This window comes from Panicum virgatum, chromosome 4N (assembly GCF_016808335.1).
Source record: "Panicum virgatum strain AP13 chromosome 4N, P.virgatum_v5, whole genome shotgun sequence".
Taxonomy (NCBI): domain Eukaryota; kingdom Viridiplantae; phylum Streptophyta; class Magnoliopsida; order Poales; family Poaceae; genus Panicum; species Panicum virgatum.
The window spans coordinates 16642188-16660051 of record NC_053148.1 but is presented as its reverse complement, the minus strand read 5'-3'; the positions used below and the strand labels follow the sequence as shown (position 1 = coordinate 16660051).

At 42.1% G+C, this 17864-nt stretch overlaps 2 protein-coding genes across 16 annotated transcripts; both read left to right on the top strand.

The window, feature by feature from the left end:
- The first annotated feature begins 1073 nt into the window (after positions 1-1073).
- Positions 1074-7089, top strand: LOC120669560. 15 transcript variants are annotated; one of them, XM_039949337.1, is made up of 13 exons: positions 1074-1749; positions 2069-2107; positions 2189-2279; positions 2688-2787; positions 2875-2935; positions 3013-4633; positions 4721-4813; positions 4894-4992; positions 5072-5404; positions 5511-5726; positions 5820-6056; positions 6135-6168; positions 6778-7089. In XM_039949337.1, exons 5-6 carry the CDS (start codon positions 2904-2906, stop codon positions 4529-4531), a joined length of 1551 nt encoding a protein of 516 aa, XP_039805271.1. In that variant the 5' UTR covers positions 1074-1749; positions 2069-2107; positions 2189-2279; positions 2688-2787; positions 2875-2903; the 3' UTR covers positions 4532-4633; positions 4721-4813; positions 4894-4992; positions 5072-5404; positions 5511-5726; positions 5820-6056; positions 6135-6168; positions 6778-7089. The 15 variants fall into 15 exon arrangements, 10 of the variants coding, with proteins under 10 accessions (XP_039805271.1, XP_039805273.1, XP_039805274.1 ...); XM_039949339.1 differs by having other exon boundaries at positions 2196-2279; positions 2688-2935; XM_039949340.1 differs by having other exon boundaries at positions 2688-2935; positions 4907-4992.
- Positions 7090-12967: 5878 nt separating this feature from the next.
- On the top strand, positions 12968-14046 carry LOC120670451 (keratin-associated protein 21-1-like). The gene is made up of 2 exons (XM_039950549.1): positions 12968-13134; positions 13315-14046. Exons 1-2 carry the CDS (start codon positions 13038-13040, stop codon positions 13734-13736), a joined length of 519 nt encoding a protein of 172 aa, XP_039806483.1. The 5' UTR covers positions 12968-13037; the 3' UTR covers positions 13737-14046.
- The last annotated feature ends 3818 nt before the right edge of the window (positions 14047-17864 follow it).

Sequence of the window (17864 nt, the reverse complement as noted above, 5' to 3'; positions counted from 1 at the left end):
TCTAAGCCGATGGCTGCTCCATGGGCAATGTTGAGGGTGGTGGCTCTAAAAGTTGCCCCCTTGGGGTAGAGAGCTGTGGAAAGGATAGCTGCTCCATGGGTAGCGGGGGGTGGAGGTAGAATCAAGAAAAAGAAAAAGATACAAGGACGAACTAGGTCCTAAGATAATATAGCTGCCGTTCTCCGGCAACGGTGCCAAAAAGCTTGTTGACACTTCTTAGCGTCACGAATAAAATCCGCAAGCGCACGAAATCGTCGGAGCTTTCATCCAAGAGTATTCTAGTGTATCGTATCCATAGGGAATGTGAGTATTATCTAAGGCTTAAATTCGTCCAAGGACACCACAGTACAGAAGAGGTAAGGGGGCTGAGAGGACCTTTCAGATTCAAGATAAGTCCAGACTAAGAATCAACTATTTACGTCGGGCACCGGCTTCGCCTGGTTAGACCAGAAGTTTCGGAATAGGCTACTATCATGCAACCAAACATGAAAGATTATGATGGTACTAAATAGGGTTGTCACCACCTACATGCTACCTCTACAAACCGTGGGAGGCATAACAATCGAATGGTAACGTCTACCCTTGGCGCCTACACTATTGTTTACTAACTCTAGTCCTGATCAAGAACATTCGTCTCTATTGGGAGTCTTAGACTAGAGCTAACTACTATAATACTAGTAGACACTCAATCTAGTAAACAGCATAAAACTACTAACTGAACTTGAAAAATAATTATGAATACTGAATAGGTCGCGAACACTTACAAACCGATAAGCCTGTTGAGGTACAAGCAGTGAAGAGTGCCAACAACACTATACCACAGCCCCTCTGTACCGACTGATGTTGGTCGTTATAAGTAGGAAAATACCGACTAACCATTTGTCAATATAATTAAGTAACAGACCGTCAGTCGGTATTTCCAGTTGTAGCAATGAACCATCGGTCGGTATATCAATTTGCATATTTACCGTTGAACGGTCTGTCGGCACAACGTAAAAATTGTGTCCAACGATCCGTCAGTATATAGGAACCAGGCCCAATTCGCTTCTCGCGCGCTCTTAGGCCACGCGCGCAAAATATTTCATCAAAGGCCCACCAGACTGAACCCTAGCTTATCTCTGTTGTGTTTACCTCCGGCCGCCGCCACCCCAGAGCGCGCCCTTTTTCTGCCAAAACCTCCTCCGCGCGCCTCCCTCTGTTCCCAATCTTCTCCGCGTGCCTCCCTCTGTTTCCAATCTGCTCCGCGCGCCCACATCTCCCCCAAATCCTTGCGCCTCTCCTCTGCCAAATGTTGAGCCGCCTCTTGTGAGCATCCTACGAGCAGGACGCGGCCAAGGAGGAAGGAGCCCCAACCTGCAGCAAGCCACCACCCCTACTCCGGCCAAGGAGGAAGACGCATCCACGCCACAACCTGCAGGGAGCCGCCCCGAGGACGGAGGTGCCTCAACCTGCAGGGATCCACCTGGGATCTGCCCCAAGGGGAGGCGCCCCAACCTGCACAGATCCACCCCACGGGGGAAGCGCCCCAATCTGCAGGGATCCGCTCCAAGGAGGGAGGTGCCCCAACCTGCAGGAAGCAGCTCCAAGGAGGGAGGCACCCAAACCTACAGGGAGCCGCCACCCCTTTCCGACCGGCAGCCACATCCCGAGTAGGAGGACGCTCCAACCTGCAGGAAGCCTCCGACCAGCACGCTGCTGGTTCACCTGCTACGACGCGCCCCCAGGACGCCACTGATTCGCATCTACCAGGTAATTTTGAGATTGATACTTTGGTTGATTCTTTGTATAGATCCATCCATTGTAGTATTTCTGTTTCAACTATGCAATCTTTAGTCTCACATGGATGAACTGAAAAGTGGAGGGTGCTTAGCTATTTTGTTGATTTTACTTGCTGCATATTGGATGAACTGAAAAGTGGGGGACGCTTAACTATTTTGTTGATTTTACTTGCTGCATATTATTTACAATTAATATCATAAGTGTGTATTTTCTGGTTAAGCTCACTAGCATGCATGTGTTGTAGTCTTGCATTTTCTATGTCGAGTAACTAACTTTTTTCTTTGGACAGCTACCTCCTTCCTGCTTTACTGGCTCACTGACTGTGAATGTAAAATATCCTACTTTAGCTACTGTCTTCTTAATGATGCAAAGATTGGCTTTTGTTACAAACTGAATTAGCTCTTCTTAGGGTAAAGGACATGGTGACCATATCATAAGAAGTTGGGAAATTTCTGAACGTCCACAACATCAACATTTGACATACCTAATCTTGTGCAATGGTAGGATTCGCCATCTTATCACTGGAATTGAGCATTTCTATTAAGCAATCTCAAATGTAAATTAGTTAGTATTTTTCGCCAGCTACTAGACTTTATCGCTGACGAAGCGGTGCAGTGGGTTCTAGCTGGCTACTCGCAGGTCGAGAAGCTTGCTTTGGCTTTGGGTCGGCACATTGGTCGCGCGTTTGTAAATGTCATTAAGTAGTGCTAGTTTGCTCTGTTTGTTTAGTTGGGTGCTCTGACACCCGAACTCTTGTATTTAAATTTTTTCTTCCTCTTAATGAAATACGTGCTCAGGCACGTTCTCTAAAAAATTAGTTAGTATTTTGAAATCCATAGATATTGTACTCATTCTTCAAAAAAGAATTCCTTGTTAATATTTATATCTCATGCATACTATCTCTGCAGGAGTAGAACATAAGCTGCAAGAATTTCCTTGACATATCTTTAATATTCGAAGCAACTACCTTCTAGCTACAAAGTCTCCTGGGAAGGATCTTGTGCAACGGTAATATTTTGCTTCCCTGTGCCTTACTGTCATTACCTTCTCTTAAGCTTCTGATGTGTTGTATGGTTGCACTCTTTGTGGAAAAAGGCATAATCTGAAATTCACCTGATCTCATCATGGATAAAACATGGATCAACAATGATGCTAGGTACAACCCAATTATTTCACACATACTAAAATTGTTTTGCATTTGACATAGTATTTAACATAAATAATGACATGTAGGCACACCAAGGCATATTTGCAAGGGGTGAACAGTTTCCTTGCTTTTGCATTTAGGAATTCAGCAGTAGGAAACAAGATATTATGTCCATGTACAAAGTGTGTTAACTCATTTTGGAGAGAGTCAAGTGATATACGTGAGCACCTGATATGCGATGGGTTTCTAAAAGGGTACACAACGTGGAATTTGCATGGGGAACCTTTCTCTTCTGTGAATCGTGGGAACTTTGATGGTTGTGAGGTTATGGAGGAATCTAATGAGGATGATGACATAGCTGGTTTGCTTAGAGACTTGGCTGCTGGTTTAGATGATAGAGGTGATTTTGATGACAGCAGTTCTGTCCTAGAACCCTGTGCTGAACTACTTGCCATTCAGAAGTTGGTAGAGGAGAATAGCAAGGGGCTGTACCCTAACTGCAAGAAATATACACAATTGCGTTTCCTTATTAGATTGTTGCACCTCAAACTCCTTGGCGGATGGACTGATAGATCTTTTAACTTGCTACTTGATCTACTTAATGATGCACTCCCTGAGGGTTCAGCACTACCTAGGAGTTTCCATGAGCCTAAGAAATTGGTGAAATCTATAGGAATTGGGTACAATAGTATTCATGCCTGTGAAAATGATTGCATTCTCTATTGGAAGGTGAATTCAAAATTAGATTCATGCCCAAAATGCAAGGTTTCATGTTGGAAATCAATAAGAAAGAGTCATACATATAAGGTTCCTAGGAAGGTTCTCCGATATTTTCCAATTAAGAAATGTCTGCAACGATTATTTTTGTCATCTAAAACAGCAAGTTTAACTAGATGGCATGATGAAGGCCGAAAAAAAGATGGTCTTCTAAGGCATCCTGCAGATTCACCACTATGGTTGGACTTTGATGAAAAACATAAAGAGTTTGCTGAAGATAGTCGGAATATCCGTCTAGCATTTGCCACTGATGGTTTTAACCCATTTAGAACCATGAATGTTAGCTACAGTGTGTGGCCTGGTATTTGTATTCCCTACAATTTTCCACCTTCAATGTGCATGAAGCAATCCAATTTCATCCTTTCTTTACTGATTCCTAGTAGATATGGTCCTGGTAGTGATATGGATGTCTATTATGAACCACTTATTGATGATTTGTTGGATATGTTTGACAATGGAGTCAGAACCTATGATGCTTCCAAGGGTGAGTACTTTCAGTTGCGGGCAGTAGTGTTGTGGACTATCACTGATCACCCAGGGCTAGGATATACATCTTCAATTCAACTTGGTAATGGTAGCAAGACTTGCTATATGGGTCATCGTAGGTTCTTGCATGAAGGCCACCAATTTAGGTTTGATGCTGATAAATTTGGTAGTACTGAGTTTAGACCAGCACCAATTCCACTTACCGGAGAGGAAATCTTGGATTGCACTAAGGATCTTTGTACAGTTTTTGGTAAGGATCCATCTAGAAAGAAACCAGCAAGCAAGAACTTGTGGATTGAAATGGAAGGAATTCAAGTCAACCCTGAAGAAGCATTATTTTGATGAAACAATTACAGATGCACAACTAAAGGTAATGTATGCTGATAGAGTTACTGATGCTGATTGGGCGTTTCTCTCAAACTATTGGAAGTCTCCGCTTCAGAAGTAAGCAACAACTAACATGAATCAAACCAAAATTAGATTACTTGTGTTCTTCAAAATCTATGTAGAATTTAACGATATCTATAATAGGATCGCACGGAAAAGGCAAAAGTGAATCGTTCAATGTTGTTGGTAAATCATACATCAGGCAGCAAGAGCTTTGCTTGTTCCGGGCATGAACTGGTACAGAAGATAATACCTCTATCATTGTTTTTGATACATTACTGTGTTCCATTTCACTACTGAAAATTAAAAACTTGTAGGGTAATAAACTAGGGCGTCCTCCTCGAAGAGATGAACTTTATATTAAAACACACACAAGGAAGAATGGAGTTCCATCAAGGCAAGCAGCACCAATTATTGTAAGAACTTTCGATCAAAAAGATTGCATATTGTAGTATTACTTTTATGTGCATGAACATCTATATCCCATTTGTGTAGCAAAAACTTCAAGCAATTGTTGTAGAACGCCCAGAGTTGAAGGAAAGAACAATTCAAGAAGGTGATGCATTTGCTGCTGCATGTGGACAAAAGGAGCCAAGAGGACGTGTCCGTGGTTTGGGTCTAGGACCAACTCCCCAAGATGTTTGTACCCCTGGGCTGAAGTGTTATGCACCCACAAGGCTTCAAATGGAAGTTCTGGCTCGTAAAAGAGCTGAACGTGAGGTAGCAGCTCTACAACAACGCTTAGCTGAACAAGAGGAAAGGATGTCAGATGAGAGGGAAAATGTGGAAATACTCTCACAGCATGGTTCTAATTCACGACACCATGTGGTAATGTAGTTCATTCTAATATAGTTGCTTACCAAATGATCTCGTAGCCACCTATTATCATCTAGTTTCACTGGGTTTCATTCTTGTACCTTTTTTTTTTTTGTAGAGCCCAAGGTCTGAAGAAGATGAAGTTTCTGATCACTCTACTGAGGATGAGTTCTTGCTTGTGAATAGGCGTGTTGTAGACCCAGCGGTAGTGGAGCAGAGACAGGGAAGCCCCAGCAATATAGCCAAATCAGTGCAGCCTCGTCGGTGTAGTCCTGTACCAGCCCCACCATCCCTACCAACGAATGGCGCCCCTCGCTGTCCACATGATGAACTTGTAACTATCTCATTCAGACTATAATTTTTTTAATTCATATATTACTGGTTCTATACATGGGTTCAGTTCTGATGAATGCATTGTTTGCTGCAGGTTGGGAAGGATGTGATATTATATGACATCTTGAGACCTAAGCAGCCCGTGGCTAAGGGGACAATTATTTCAACTAATCCTTGCAGCATTCTTGCAGGCGAGGCACTTGGAAAATAGTATTGTGATGTTGTTGTGAATGCTGTGATGAAAAGGGATACAGTTTTGCCTCGGCCTTATGGTGATGTGGAGACGATGGCGGATGCTCACAAGATTTCAATTGCATGGCCATATCAGAGAGTAATACACACATCTTTGTTTCCTTTTTTCGTGTTTGGTGAGAGTGACCATATTTTCTAATTATTTATATTCTGACAGTTGAAGGTTACCCAGGCATTACAATCTTCCCAAGGTATGTTTCTGAATTTTACTTTGAGCAAATAGTGAAGTCTACTCATATTTCCTTTTTAGCTCCAAATCTGTCTAGTACATGTTCTTAGTAAACTCATTGAGCTGGCATCAGTCAAGTCATTGGGGTACTAGTTGTTACTGTTTTTGCTAATAGTGATGCTGCTGTTCATTCATTTTGTAAGAATTAGTGAACTTCCTAGTGATAGCTCTGTAATGCCCATATGTTAGCTGTGAACCTTTTGGTTATTTGAAGAGCTTGTTGTTGATCCATTTTCTATGAATTAGTCAATTTCCTATTGACAAAACAGTGACCTTGCTAGTACCTATGGGCTATGGAAGGGTTCATTTTGGGGATACCAAATTGATTTGAGCTGGTTCAATTTTTTTAAGTAACTCTAGGCTGCTTGTGTGATGCTATGTGCTGCTGCATTTTGAGCTGCTTCATTTTGGACATAGCAATTCCAGTTTAATAACCTGCAGCCCTGGTTTTGTTACAAGTTTTAGCCTGCAACCCACATTTGGCAGTTCTGCAGTTAACTAATCACAACTATAATGTAACTAAAGTGATCAATACATTTTTTTAACAATTTGCACTTTTCACTTTGTTCAGGTGGAAGATCCTAGAGAGGTAGTATGATGATCATGTCGACAACCAGCAGATCAGCCTCCTGTTTTGGTCCGTGTGTCATGTGATCATGTCGGCAACAAGCAGCTCATCCTCCTATTTTGTTGTGTCATGTGATGAGTTCTGTGTACTGTGATAAACTGAACACATGGTTGTGTACTGACTTATTTGGCTTAGCTTGGTTGCCTCCTGTTTGTTTTGTAAATGTGGTTGTCTGTTTGAGCTATGAACATATGATCTGGTAGATCAGTGACATGTTGTTGTCTTATCTTCAATGAAAACTAATTAAGTTCCATATGTTCTTGTGTGTTTGACATGTCTGTTGCTTCATTTAAAAGCTATAAGCTATGTTCAGCTAATTGTTTCATATGTATTGTTGAAAAGGTTGATATGAACTGGTCATGTGAGGTTATTATATATGTAATTTATTTTTAGTTTCATCTGAATGATTACTGTTGGATTGCCAGTCGTTATAGTAATTTGTGTCGTCGGACTGTTCGTCGGTACAAATATGCAACAAACAGTCTGTCGTTGATATTGTGTCCGTCGGTATATCTCCAGTGGGCGTCGAATGGTCCGTCAGTATAGCCCTGTCCGTCGGTATAACCGTTGGTATAACTTTATACCGACGCCATTTACTGCGACTGATACAAGGTGTCGGGATAAGCATATACCGACTGACGGTTCGTTGGCATAGAGGCTTATACCGACACTAACGTAGTCGGTATAGAGGGGCTGTGGTATAGTGCAGGTTTGGCACTTCCCCCGACTCCCCCTCACTCTCGTAGAGATACTAAATGGAGAAGAGCACCGACATGTCGGCGCCCCTCCTGAGTACCATCTACCCCTAGCCTTTCCTTAACCCTAAAATAAAGTGAGAGGTGCAAGTGTGAGATGCCCCTATTCTTACCCCGTCCCCTCATATTTATAGAGGGAGAAAAGGGGCCTTCATGCGGTGAGATGCACCGCCAATCACCTGGAACTGCCTTCAGCATCCAATGGAGAGTCAACACGTGGAAGATGGGCCCGAGATGAACCGACTTATGGTCGGCCGATTGGTGGGACCAGCCGTTTGGCCCAGTTTTCGTCCTGGAAGCTACTAGGAAGGTCCTAAGGTTGGTTATGGGTGCTTGGGCCCTTCTCAAGACAGTTTGCTAGCTCTGGTGGGCCCGTGGATCCTCATGAACGTGCCTGATTTGTCGAGAAGATGTTCCTATGGATTGATGATGTGTCACCTTATTTATGGATGTGTTTCTTCTCATGTATGGCTGTCAAGTGGGCCTCTTTGATCCTTGTGCTTGATTGAGAATTCATACCTTGGATCATTCTTGCTAGTGTCCTGCATTTTTGGCCCAAATCCACTTGCATACATTTCTAGACCAGCATCTGTGGAATTTGTCAATAAACCATCCGATCCTAACATTTATCCCTTTTGATGCTCTTATTTTGCGCGATAGTTGATGATCAAAATGGGTTAAAATAGATCATCAACAGTGAGCATGCAGGTAGAATTCTCTTGCTAAATGTTCTAGTACCTTAAATTAAAATTGGAGCCAAACTTGTTGTAACTCCTTATCTGACATTGAATGAAGAAACGTTAAATATCATTATGAAATCTTACAAGAGGTAGCTTTATTAAGAGTTTACAAGTGTTCATTTTCCTAAGTTCAAAAAACGAAACATTTAGCTCTATAGGTTGATTGATCACTTAATTGTAGATTCAAATGGTGCTAATTGTGTTCGTCGGCTTTTCTGAATGTAATTATTTTGTAAATCTTTGATATGCATAGAAGCTTATAGGCTATAAGTTATAGCTTGTTCAATTGCATGACCAATCAACAATTCTTCCATGTCAAGTGACCTGAACTCATGATCGTCCAGCATTGCATTACTTTCCAAAGTTTTCTTTTATTTATAGTGACAGTTCCTAGCAATGGAAGCCTGTGTTCTTCTCTCTCGCATCACTAGCGATGTATGATTGCTGCTGCGCAGGTTGCTAGTGGGCTCGGCGATCACCATCCAGCAGCAACAGGATCAAATGGGAAGTTCGCTGACTCCAGTGGCATTGTTATTCGGATTGTTTTCCAAGAATTAGGAATCGACTTTAACATGCTTCTAAGTTTAACATATATGTAATGTTAGACGTTGCTGGATGAAAACTTGTACGTGATCTATTGGATTGATTGCCTTTGAGTTCTGTTTACAAAACTTGTAACAAATTATGAATATGTCATTATGGGCTTTATTTCAAATTTTATGCTAGAATTATAATTCTGAAATGGGCATTGTGGGCTGGAATTGGAATCTGAAATGGGCTGTGGTGGGCTTGAATTTTTGTGGGCCGTGCAGATGTTGTAGGCAATAAATGCATCCACGTCACCATCCATGTAGGCGGTCACCATCCACGTAGGCAGCCATATCATGATCCATGTAGGCAGCCACATGTTGTCATCCATGTAGGCATCCACATCAGCGGACACATCATCATCACTAGCCACATCACCATGTCAGCCACCATGTCAACTGGTTCACCAATCTATGACGGATATTAGATCCACGTGGCATCAATCTGTGACATTTATTTTTATCACTAAAACTGGGCATGGGTTGCGCTGCATGGGCCAAATGCTATTCTATGACAATTCTAAAACATCATAGATTACTTCAATCCGTGACAATTCTATAGAAACGTCACGCGGGTTAATCTATGACGCTTAATACATGACGTTATAAAAAACATCATAGATATCATTTTATGACGGTTTTTCAATAATCTGTGACCCAATTGTACCGTCATGTATTAAGTGATTTCTTGTAGTGCCTCGCCCCTTCCCATCAATCCTGGTGAGACGAGGCGTAACACGTCACCCTCCGCCATCATACCTAAGATGGGGGAGGCGTGCCGGGCTAGCGAGGCCCGCCATGCAGTAACAAATTCAGGGGAGAGGGGTCGGACCCCGGACCCCCTATCGTTGACTTTGAGTATAGCTCAGCAAGGACGCCTGCCGAAGCCATCCGAGCCTGCCATACGACCGCCCTAGCCATGCCACATCTTGCCAAGGGGATGGCAGACAGGACCGAAGCCACACCGGGGATGCCATGGTTCAGATGGACAAGACTTGGCATCAAGCCACGACTGAGCGCAACCGGCCAAATGACCATAGACTAGGTCACGTGTAGAACTCCTCCCCTCCTCTCTGGGATGTCAACCCTGGGGGAGAGGTGCCCCATCTTCTCAATTGTAACCCAGCCCACAGACGTATAGGTATAGTGGGGCATTCACTAAGGAGGAGGAAGCGAAAATAGACTCTCTTGTCCACAAACACACGCACTCGCTTGCAAAGCACCCCATTGTAAGCAACCAGCGCTCGAACGCAAAGAACATGAACAACACCACCCGCTTTGGATGTAGGGTGATCGTCCGATCCAATATAGATCTTTTTTATCTTTGAGTTTAGCCATCGAGCTGTGGAGAAGTGCGGGATAAATTACTAGCTGCTGAACCACCGACACATATAGTATATATATACTAAGATCATATCAACATTTCTGTGTACTATGAGATTAAAATAATAAAACATAGAAGAACATAGATTTTCATAGTACTGATATTCAGATTAAAATGATTCCGATTATCCTATCATGGAAATTTTTTCAATAATGTAATGTGCACAATATTTAAGTGACCACAGGTGCAAAGCTTCATAATTACGAGATGTTTCCAGAATAGACTATACCATCAAATTTAGTTGTTTAATGTCGCATTCGCTACAGGGACTTAGCTTGAAATGTTTATAAATTAATATTCTAACTGCAATGAAGTGAAATGCATGATAAGGCACCATTACGTCCACAAAAAATGGATTAATCAGAAGTGCAACAGTATATTACAATATTTGTCAAGCAATCAAATTGGTCTACAAAATGTTATGATTAAGTCTATACTTCATCCTTGCCAAATTAGAGATCATTTTGGCTTTTCTAAGTATATATAGCTTTTATATATTATGCAAATATAGGCTATGTCAAGATACATAATAATTTATTATATATCTATAAAAAAATAAAAATACTTGTTATTTGGAATGGAGTAATGTCCACTTGCCATTTACCGTATAGAAAGTCACAGGGCCTAACTCCATCAGTTCCCCAAAATGTCCACGAGAAAGAGAATATGTACCGAGTCAATAGCAGCGTGCTGCATGAACTTATTCATTGGGCGGCAAAGTGTCATCCATCATCATACAATAAAGTCATGCTTGCTTCGGCTGTATGGAACCATGATTTGACGTTTTGGACTTGTGGATAAGACATGGCACAAATATTATGGCAATCAGCGGACAGTTGGATCTCCTTATTATCATTGCCAATTGCACGAGTAAGTTTATGTCTAGACTACTCCTAATATAATGTTCTGCTTGCTAAATCCGGAGGGAGTAATCTGGAGCCACTAATTAAGTAAGGATATGTAGTCATTTTCTTTTTAACAACCAAAATTTGTATTCCTTTTTCTTCTTCCTGTGTATTGTGCGGATTAGTTCTCTAGTCCTTGGAGTGCCGGCACTACTAGAAAAAGTGCCATAGGCACCGGTTGGGGATGCTCTTTGGTATCGGTTTCTTGAACTGATACCCTGAAAGCATTACCAAAAGCTCGAGCCTTCGGCACCGGATAAAATAACTGGTACCTAAGGCCTCTAAAATCACGCAAAATATTTTTTGGCTGGGATTTGAACCCACGACCTCTCGCCTCGCGCGCTACCCCTTTACCATCTCAACTATATAACAGTTCTAATTGAGAAGGAGATATTTTCCTTTTAAAGTAACTCATGTATGAGCTTAAGGTACCGGTTGATGTTACCAACCGGTACCTTATGTTACCAACCGGTACCTTAGGTACCGGTTGGTAACATCAACTGGTACCTAAAGTTCGTCTATTGGTACCGGTTGGTGGTACCACCCGATACTAATGTAAAAGTTACCACCCGGTACCTATGGAGAGCCTTAGGTACCGGTTGATAATACCAACCGGTATCTAAGGCTCATTCATAGATTTCATCCACCCCAAAAGTACCGGTATGAGATAGGTACCGGTTCATCCTCATACTGTTACTTTTGGGATGGACCTAAGACTTGTTTTCTAGTAGTGAGGTGGCTTACTATCAAGAGGCACATCATCTACCACCGAAAGAGTACTAGTACCGTTAATTTAGAAAAAAAAAAGCACATATGCCAAGCCGACTTGAATGACCTCGTAGGTAGGTTCCATCAAAAGAAACTTTACCATTGAGCCAGACTCTCGCTACCGGATTCCTCATATTTGCCGAGTGCCTCTAAATACACTCGGCAAAGGCTTTGCCGAGTGCCACCCATAGCATACGTTACACGACATCCAAAGTGATGGTAAAGAGCTGTTTGTCGAGTGCTTTCTATCGAGCACTCGGCAAAACCTTTGCCGGGGGCTAAGAGGGCTCTCGGCAAAAAAAAAAAAAGTCTGGGGACGGCCCACCGATCCGTTTACACACCCATAATTTATTTATCTTCTATTTTACTTTTGCTAATTACGTTAAAAAAATACTCTGCAATAGGAGTAAGCCTCCATTATTACAAAGTTTGTGTGTGTGTGTGTGTGTGTGTGTGTGTGTGTGTGTGACTTCTACTTGGTGAACTGTTCATCCTTTTCTTGTTTCCATCTTGTGATCACTCATTGGCAAATGCATATGTAAGGATCGACAATAATGGAAGAAATAGACAATCTAGTTAGCTGGACTATTCTTCCTATATATGGCAGCTCAACTAAGCATAAACTAGTATTCACATAGATAGTATAGGACTACTACATGTATTCTAATTCTAATGGATACATATCCAGAGTAGCTTTATTGATCGGTAATGCACGGTATGTCAACTTGTTCAGCACCCACAACCACACAAATGCCAAATTTGTGGTAGTACGTACTTGAATGCCATTGCCCAGCTCCATTGGGACGACGGCAGTAATCAAATCTGACAACGAGACATACCTAGCTTTCTAGCTCTGCTTAATCCAATCGGGGAGCTAATAACTGCTAACTGTACCTGTTGCACTTATTAGTGTGGAAACTTTGGGCAGCTCAACGATAGTTACATGCAAACACCCATGCATACGTTGCTTTGTTGCCTCTATAAATACCGTGCAGGACAGATGCCATATCTCCTCAATCCTCATGCCAAGCGAATAATTTAGCAGCTCAACAAGAGGTTTGGAAATGGCGAACAAGTTTGTAGTTCTTCTTGGTGTTGTCCTGGCCTTTCTCCTCGTCTGCCAGGATTTGGCATGTGCTAGAGGGCTCACTGAAACCAATGGTTTGCACCTCCCTCCCTCTCAGCATATGTATGATAGCACACTCTAATCAGTTTAGTATAGGCACAATAAACATTAACTTGCATTTTGACTTTGGGAAAGGCTATGCACCGTGTATGCATGACAAACTTGCTATAAAATCACCATATTTAGTGGCAATAATGATAGCTTTTTCCATGCAGAGTCTGAAGGAAAAGATGTGAAGCCTGCTGGAGGAGTGCCTGGACTCAAGGATGAAAAGTGGGGAGGTGGTTACAATGGAGGATATGGCAATGGCGGCAGTTATGGTGGTGGGTACGGTGGTGGCTATGGGCCTAGATATGGTGGAGGATACCACCATGGCCACGGAGGAGGCTATGGGCCCGGATATGGTGGAGGATATGGATCTGGACATGGTGGTGGCTATGGTGGCCCTGGATACGGTGGTGGCTATGGTGGCCCTGGATACAGTGGCGGGTATGGTCAGCCTGGGTATGGCAGAGGATATGGCGGTGGCTATGGTGGTGGCTATGGAGGAGGATATGGTAGTGGCAGCGGGTATGGTGGAGGAGGGGGCTATGGAGGCGGATATGGAGGAGGTGGACACCATGGTGGATGGAATTAAGTGGTAGAGCTATGCATGTTTCTCTATGTCAAACAATTAAGAAACACATCGTGATGATAGGTTTGAATGTTGCATGGCACTTTGGTGATACAAATCATGTCTATGTATGGTATAAAACATGGTGATGGATGTACTGTTGTGTACATTAGATGGATTTAATCCTGTCTTGCATGAAGTGTGGTAATAAGAGCTAGGCAGCTAGCCATGTATGGCAGTGTGCACTAGCTGGCTTTTAGAACTGGTACCTCATCATGTATGGACCTATGTATACATATAAATAAATGACTATCCTTTAAAGTTGTGTATCAAAGTGTGATGTCATGGTTCTGGTTTGTACATGTGCTTCTGCTGCTTCTGAAATAATCGCAACGATGTTCAGTCATATATGCATTGGTAGTAGTTTGGTAGACTTAAAAAACATCTCAGGAAAACGATAGTTATAGCGCATGCAACAAGAGTTAAATGAATTCCTAGAATTAAAGATATGCTATCGACTGACCATATATATGCTCATGTCGATATAGGAGAGCTTTACTGATGTTTCTGGGCACATTTGTCTTTACCATTGCTTAATTCCATTTTGTAAATTCACATATATATATGGGTACATATGAATTATTTAGTTAATCAATTGCTTAATTTTCAATGTCCGCACCAAAACTAAAGATATTATCATGCCTGTTTTACTCCCCAAGCCCACCAAAATTGAATTTTTTACAAAACTAGCACCAAAACAAAGAAGATTTTCATGTCTTTTTGCTTAAAGGACTCTAGGATGCCTTACATTTGAATACAATTTTTTTTTCGTGACCATGCTTGAGCACATTTTTCATTAAGAGGAAAAGAAGTTTGTTACACAGGCCAAGAAGGTCTCACAGAGGCGAAACTAGGCCTAAGACTGGAAAAGCTAAAAAAGATTACATGGATGATACAATTTTTGAACTCTCCAATGACTTACATTCCAGGATGGAGTATATAGCAATATACATACACGTCATATCCACTTCGTTGGTTATTAGAGCTTAATTGGCTCATGTCACGCACTCAGTGGCGGTGCTACGTGCAACCGTCCATATAGCGGGACCCATCACGGTTATTTATGCCGAAAACGAGAGGTACTGACATCCAACAACCAACAGAATCAGCAAAGCGATTGTTCAAACCCCTCCACCTCGATCAGTTGTCAGCTGCTCATAGAAAAGTTTTCCTGCGGCCACTGTTGGGATAGTTTCAAACCTTTGGATGACAATATACAGAAATACGTAGAAACCAACTGCCAGGATATCATCCAATTGTTTGGCATTGCCAGAATAACATGCGGTTGCTGTGTGGAAGGAAGAGGAGATTAGGAGTGGTGGAAGGAAGAGGGGATTATGAGTTTGAACCTTGCCACACAGAATGATGCTTTGCTCCATAAACACCTACACAATTTTTTTTTCAACGAGGTAGATCCTTTCCTTGGTAAAACTAGTTTATGCAAACTGTGACCCTTCTGTAACACTTGACATGTTGATATATTTTTCAACCCCAAAATCCTTAAAAATGCACAGTTGTACCCTAAAAATTGCAATTCATCAATAATATGAATAGATAAAGAAAATTGTCATCACCCCTAATATAAAATTTGACTTTAAATATGCATACAAATAGTTTTTAATGGTTGACACGTCATGATTTTTTGCAAAACCAACAAAAATTATGAATTTCAATCATTGGCGGTGGCGTGTGATACAAATGTAACTTGTAATCTGCTTCTTGTACTAATGCGTAACAGTGGTCTAGTATATGCTACAACCTATAGAGGAATATCGAATATGCATATCTTTGGGTCCTTTCCGTATGTCACAGTCATTTGAACATAGGACTGTTCTATTTGCATTCTATAGATATCGTACAATCCATGTCACACTAAGAATTGACATGAAAATATTTGCAGTGTTGACCATCCTTAAATTACTTACTGCCATCCAGATAAAATTTTGTAAAGAGTCGGTACAATTTTGCCTGGGAGTAGAAGTTGAGCAATATATCCAACTACCCACACAAATAATCATCCACCCAGAGTTTACTGCATGGATATTATTTAACACAATAATAGCATTTAAAATTATAATACTAAAAAGTTACATTTAATAACGTTTATATTTGGGCCGGATATTGTCCATAGATTAAACCAATTGTCACATCATTTGAGCCAAGAGCAATAGGTGGGAATAGGTGGAATTTCTGCATTTGGTTCTTCTGCTTCATCTGCCTCATCTCCTTCCCTCAAGCCAAGAGCATCATATAGTTCTTCCTCATCAACCAGTGCATATGCATCACCATCTTGACTAGGTTCTGCCACAATAACAAGATTATCCTAATCCACGTGTTGAAGTTAGCTTCCTGGACTGGAGGGGCTACAAGTGTCACCAACACCCTCACATTGATTTCCAAAACCAGCACTTGTCACAGCAGATGTGGCATGAGCACTTGAACAATTTGCTGCTGTGGAACAATTTGTTATCATATTAAGCTTTGTCAAATTGTTGTGACCCTTTGTGAGATACATTTAATACTCCCATGATCAAGATCCAGTACACTCCACACATATTTGCCAACTTCTACATCGGAAGTTGCGCAAGAACATTTCACCCATGCACCTATATCATCCCACAAAATAAAACTCTATGTTATTCATGACTACTCTCTCCAAGTTATGATTTTAAGAAAAACGACATAGGCTATGCAAAAAGAAATAAAAGACATGCTTAAGAAAGCGTGATGAAAAAAATTGGACACATGAAGGTCCAAGTATTCAAAAAAAAAAGATGGGCACATGAAGGTCCAAGTATTAAAAAAAAAGAGAAAGAAAAGATAGCCCATGTCCAAAGAAAGAAAATGGAGAGGGCCGGTGTCAGACCTAAGGCAGCGGGACTGTTTATAGGCATAGAATATTCTAGAGTAAGGGATAGATTATGGATGCACCATACCTCTGTTGTAACTACCCGAATAGGTGTAGAACTAGTTATAGTACAAAGGAAACTACCCGATTGTGTTGTAGTAGGACTCCAACTGTACTGAGCTAGGACTTTCCATGTAACCCTGTCCCCCTGGATATATAAGGGCGGGCAGGGACCCCCTCGAAACATCAACACCTAAGGCAATACAAACAACCACACAGGACGTAGGGTATTATGCAACTCGCGGCCTGAACCTGTCTAAATCTTTGTGTTCCTTACACCATCGAGTTCCAGAGCGGTCGATCCCTACCTACAGACCTTACTGCTAAGGGTATCCCTGAGCAGGCTTGGCGGTAAACACCGATAGCTGGCGTGCCAGGTAGGGGATTCGGCGAGTTCATTGGTGAATTCGATGGCCGGATCAAGCGATACCAACAACGTGCCCGAGGGCACAACCCTTGTTTTCGGTTCTTGGGCATGCACGGCTGACGGATCGGGCGGCTTCTCCAGCCACCTAGTCACGCCCAACTCCCCCAAACCGGAAGCCACCCTCCAACCCGTCGACGTCTGCAAGATCGCTGATCCCGACGAAAAAAGAGCTATACTCGAGCTCAGCTCAGATAAAGCAGAAAACGTATCAACTCCAACTCGATCTCTCAGGTCAGCCGAGTTCAATACAAATTCTAACTCCGAAAAACCTCACTTTTCCGAAACTCTCAGAAAGTACGCGACTTATCTCAAGTCAATCAAACGCCCCAAGATCAACAACTCAGAATTACTCGATGGAATAGATCGAGTTTCATAATCAATAGAGGAATGCATCAAGCTTGTAGAATCCGCTCTTGGCTCATAAAAAACATAGTAGAACCCAGAAGTATTAAACCCATCACTTGAACGGTCAGGTGATATGCTCCAGGGGTCAATCGAGTAGATTCTACACTCATCGACTGCATTAAGATGGCTGAAAGCACTCTGCAGAACAAGAAGCAGAAATCGGGAGGAGGAATCTGCGGGGGATCTGGAAGGACAAACCCGCGGCTTGTTCGAATGGGACCGTCCTTCTCCAGGAAATCTCAGAACCCTTCACCAAAACCTGCTCACAGTCAGACTCCTGAACCAACTGACACCTCTGAGTCCTTGTTTGACCAGGACCTTGATCAATTCATGAACAGCCTCGACAACTTTG

Excerpts from the sequence above, each read along its gene's own strand:
- LOC120669560 (XM_039949343.1), top strand. The coding sequence starts at position 2,904 with ATGGATAAAACATGGATCAACAATGATGCTAG. Across the intron at positions 2,936-3,012 it reads TGGATCAACAATGATGCTAG|GCACACCAAGGCATATTTGC; the intron begins GTACAACCCAAT and ends AATGACATGTAG.
- LOC120670451 (XM_039950549.1), top strand. The coding sequence starts at position 13,038 with ATGGCGAACAAGTTTGTAGTTCTTCTTGGTGTTGTCCTGGCCTTTCTC. Across the intron at positions 13,135-13,314 it reads AGGGCTCACTGAAACCAATG|AGTCTGAAGGAAAAGATGTG; the intron begins GTTTGCACCTCC and ends TTTTCCATGCAG.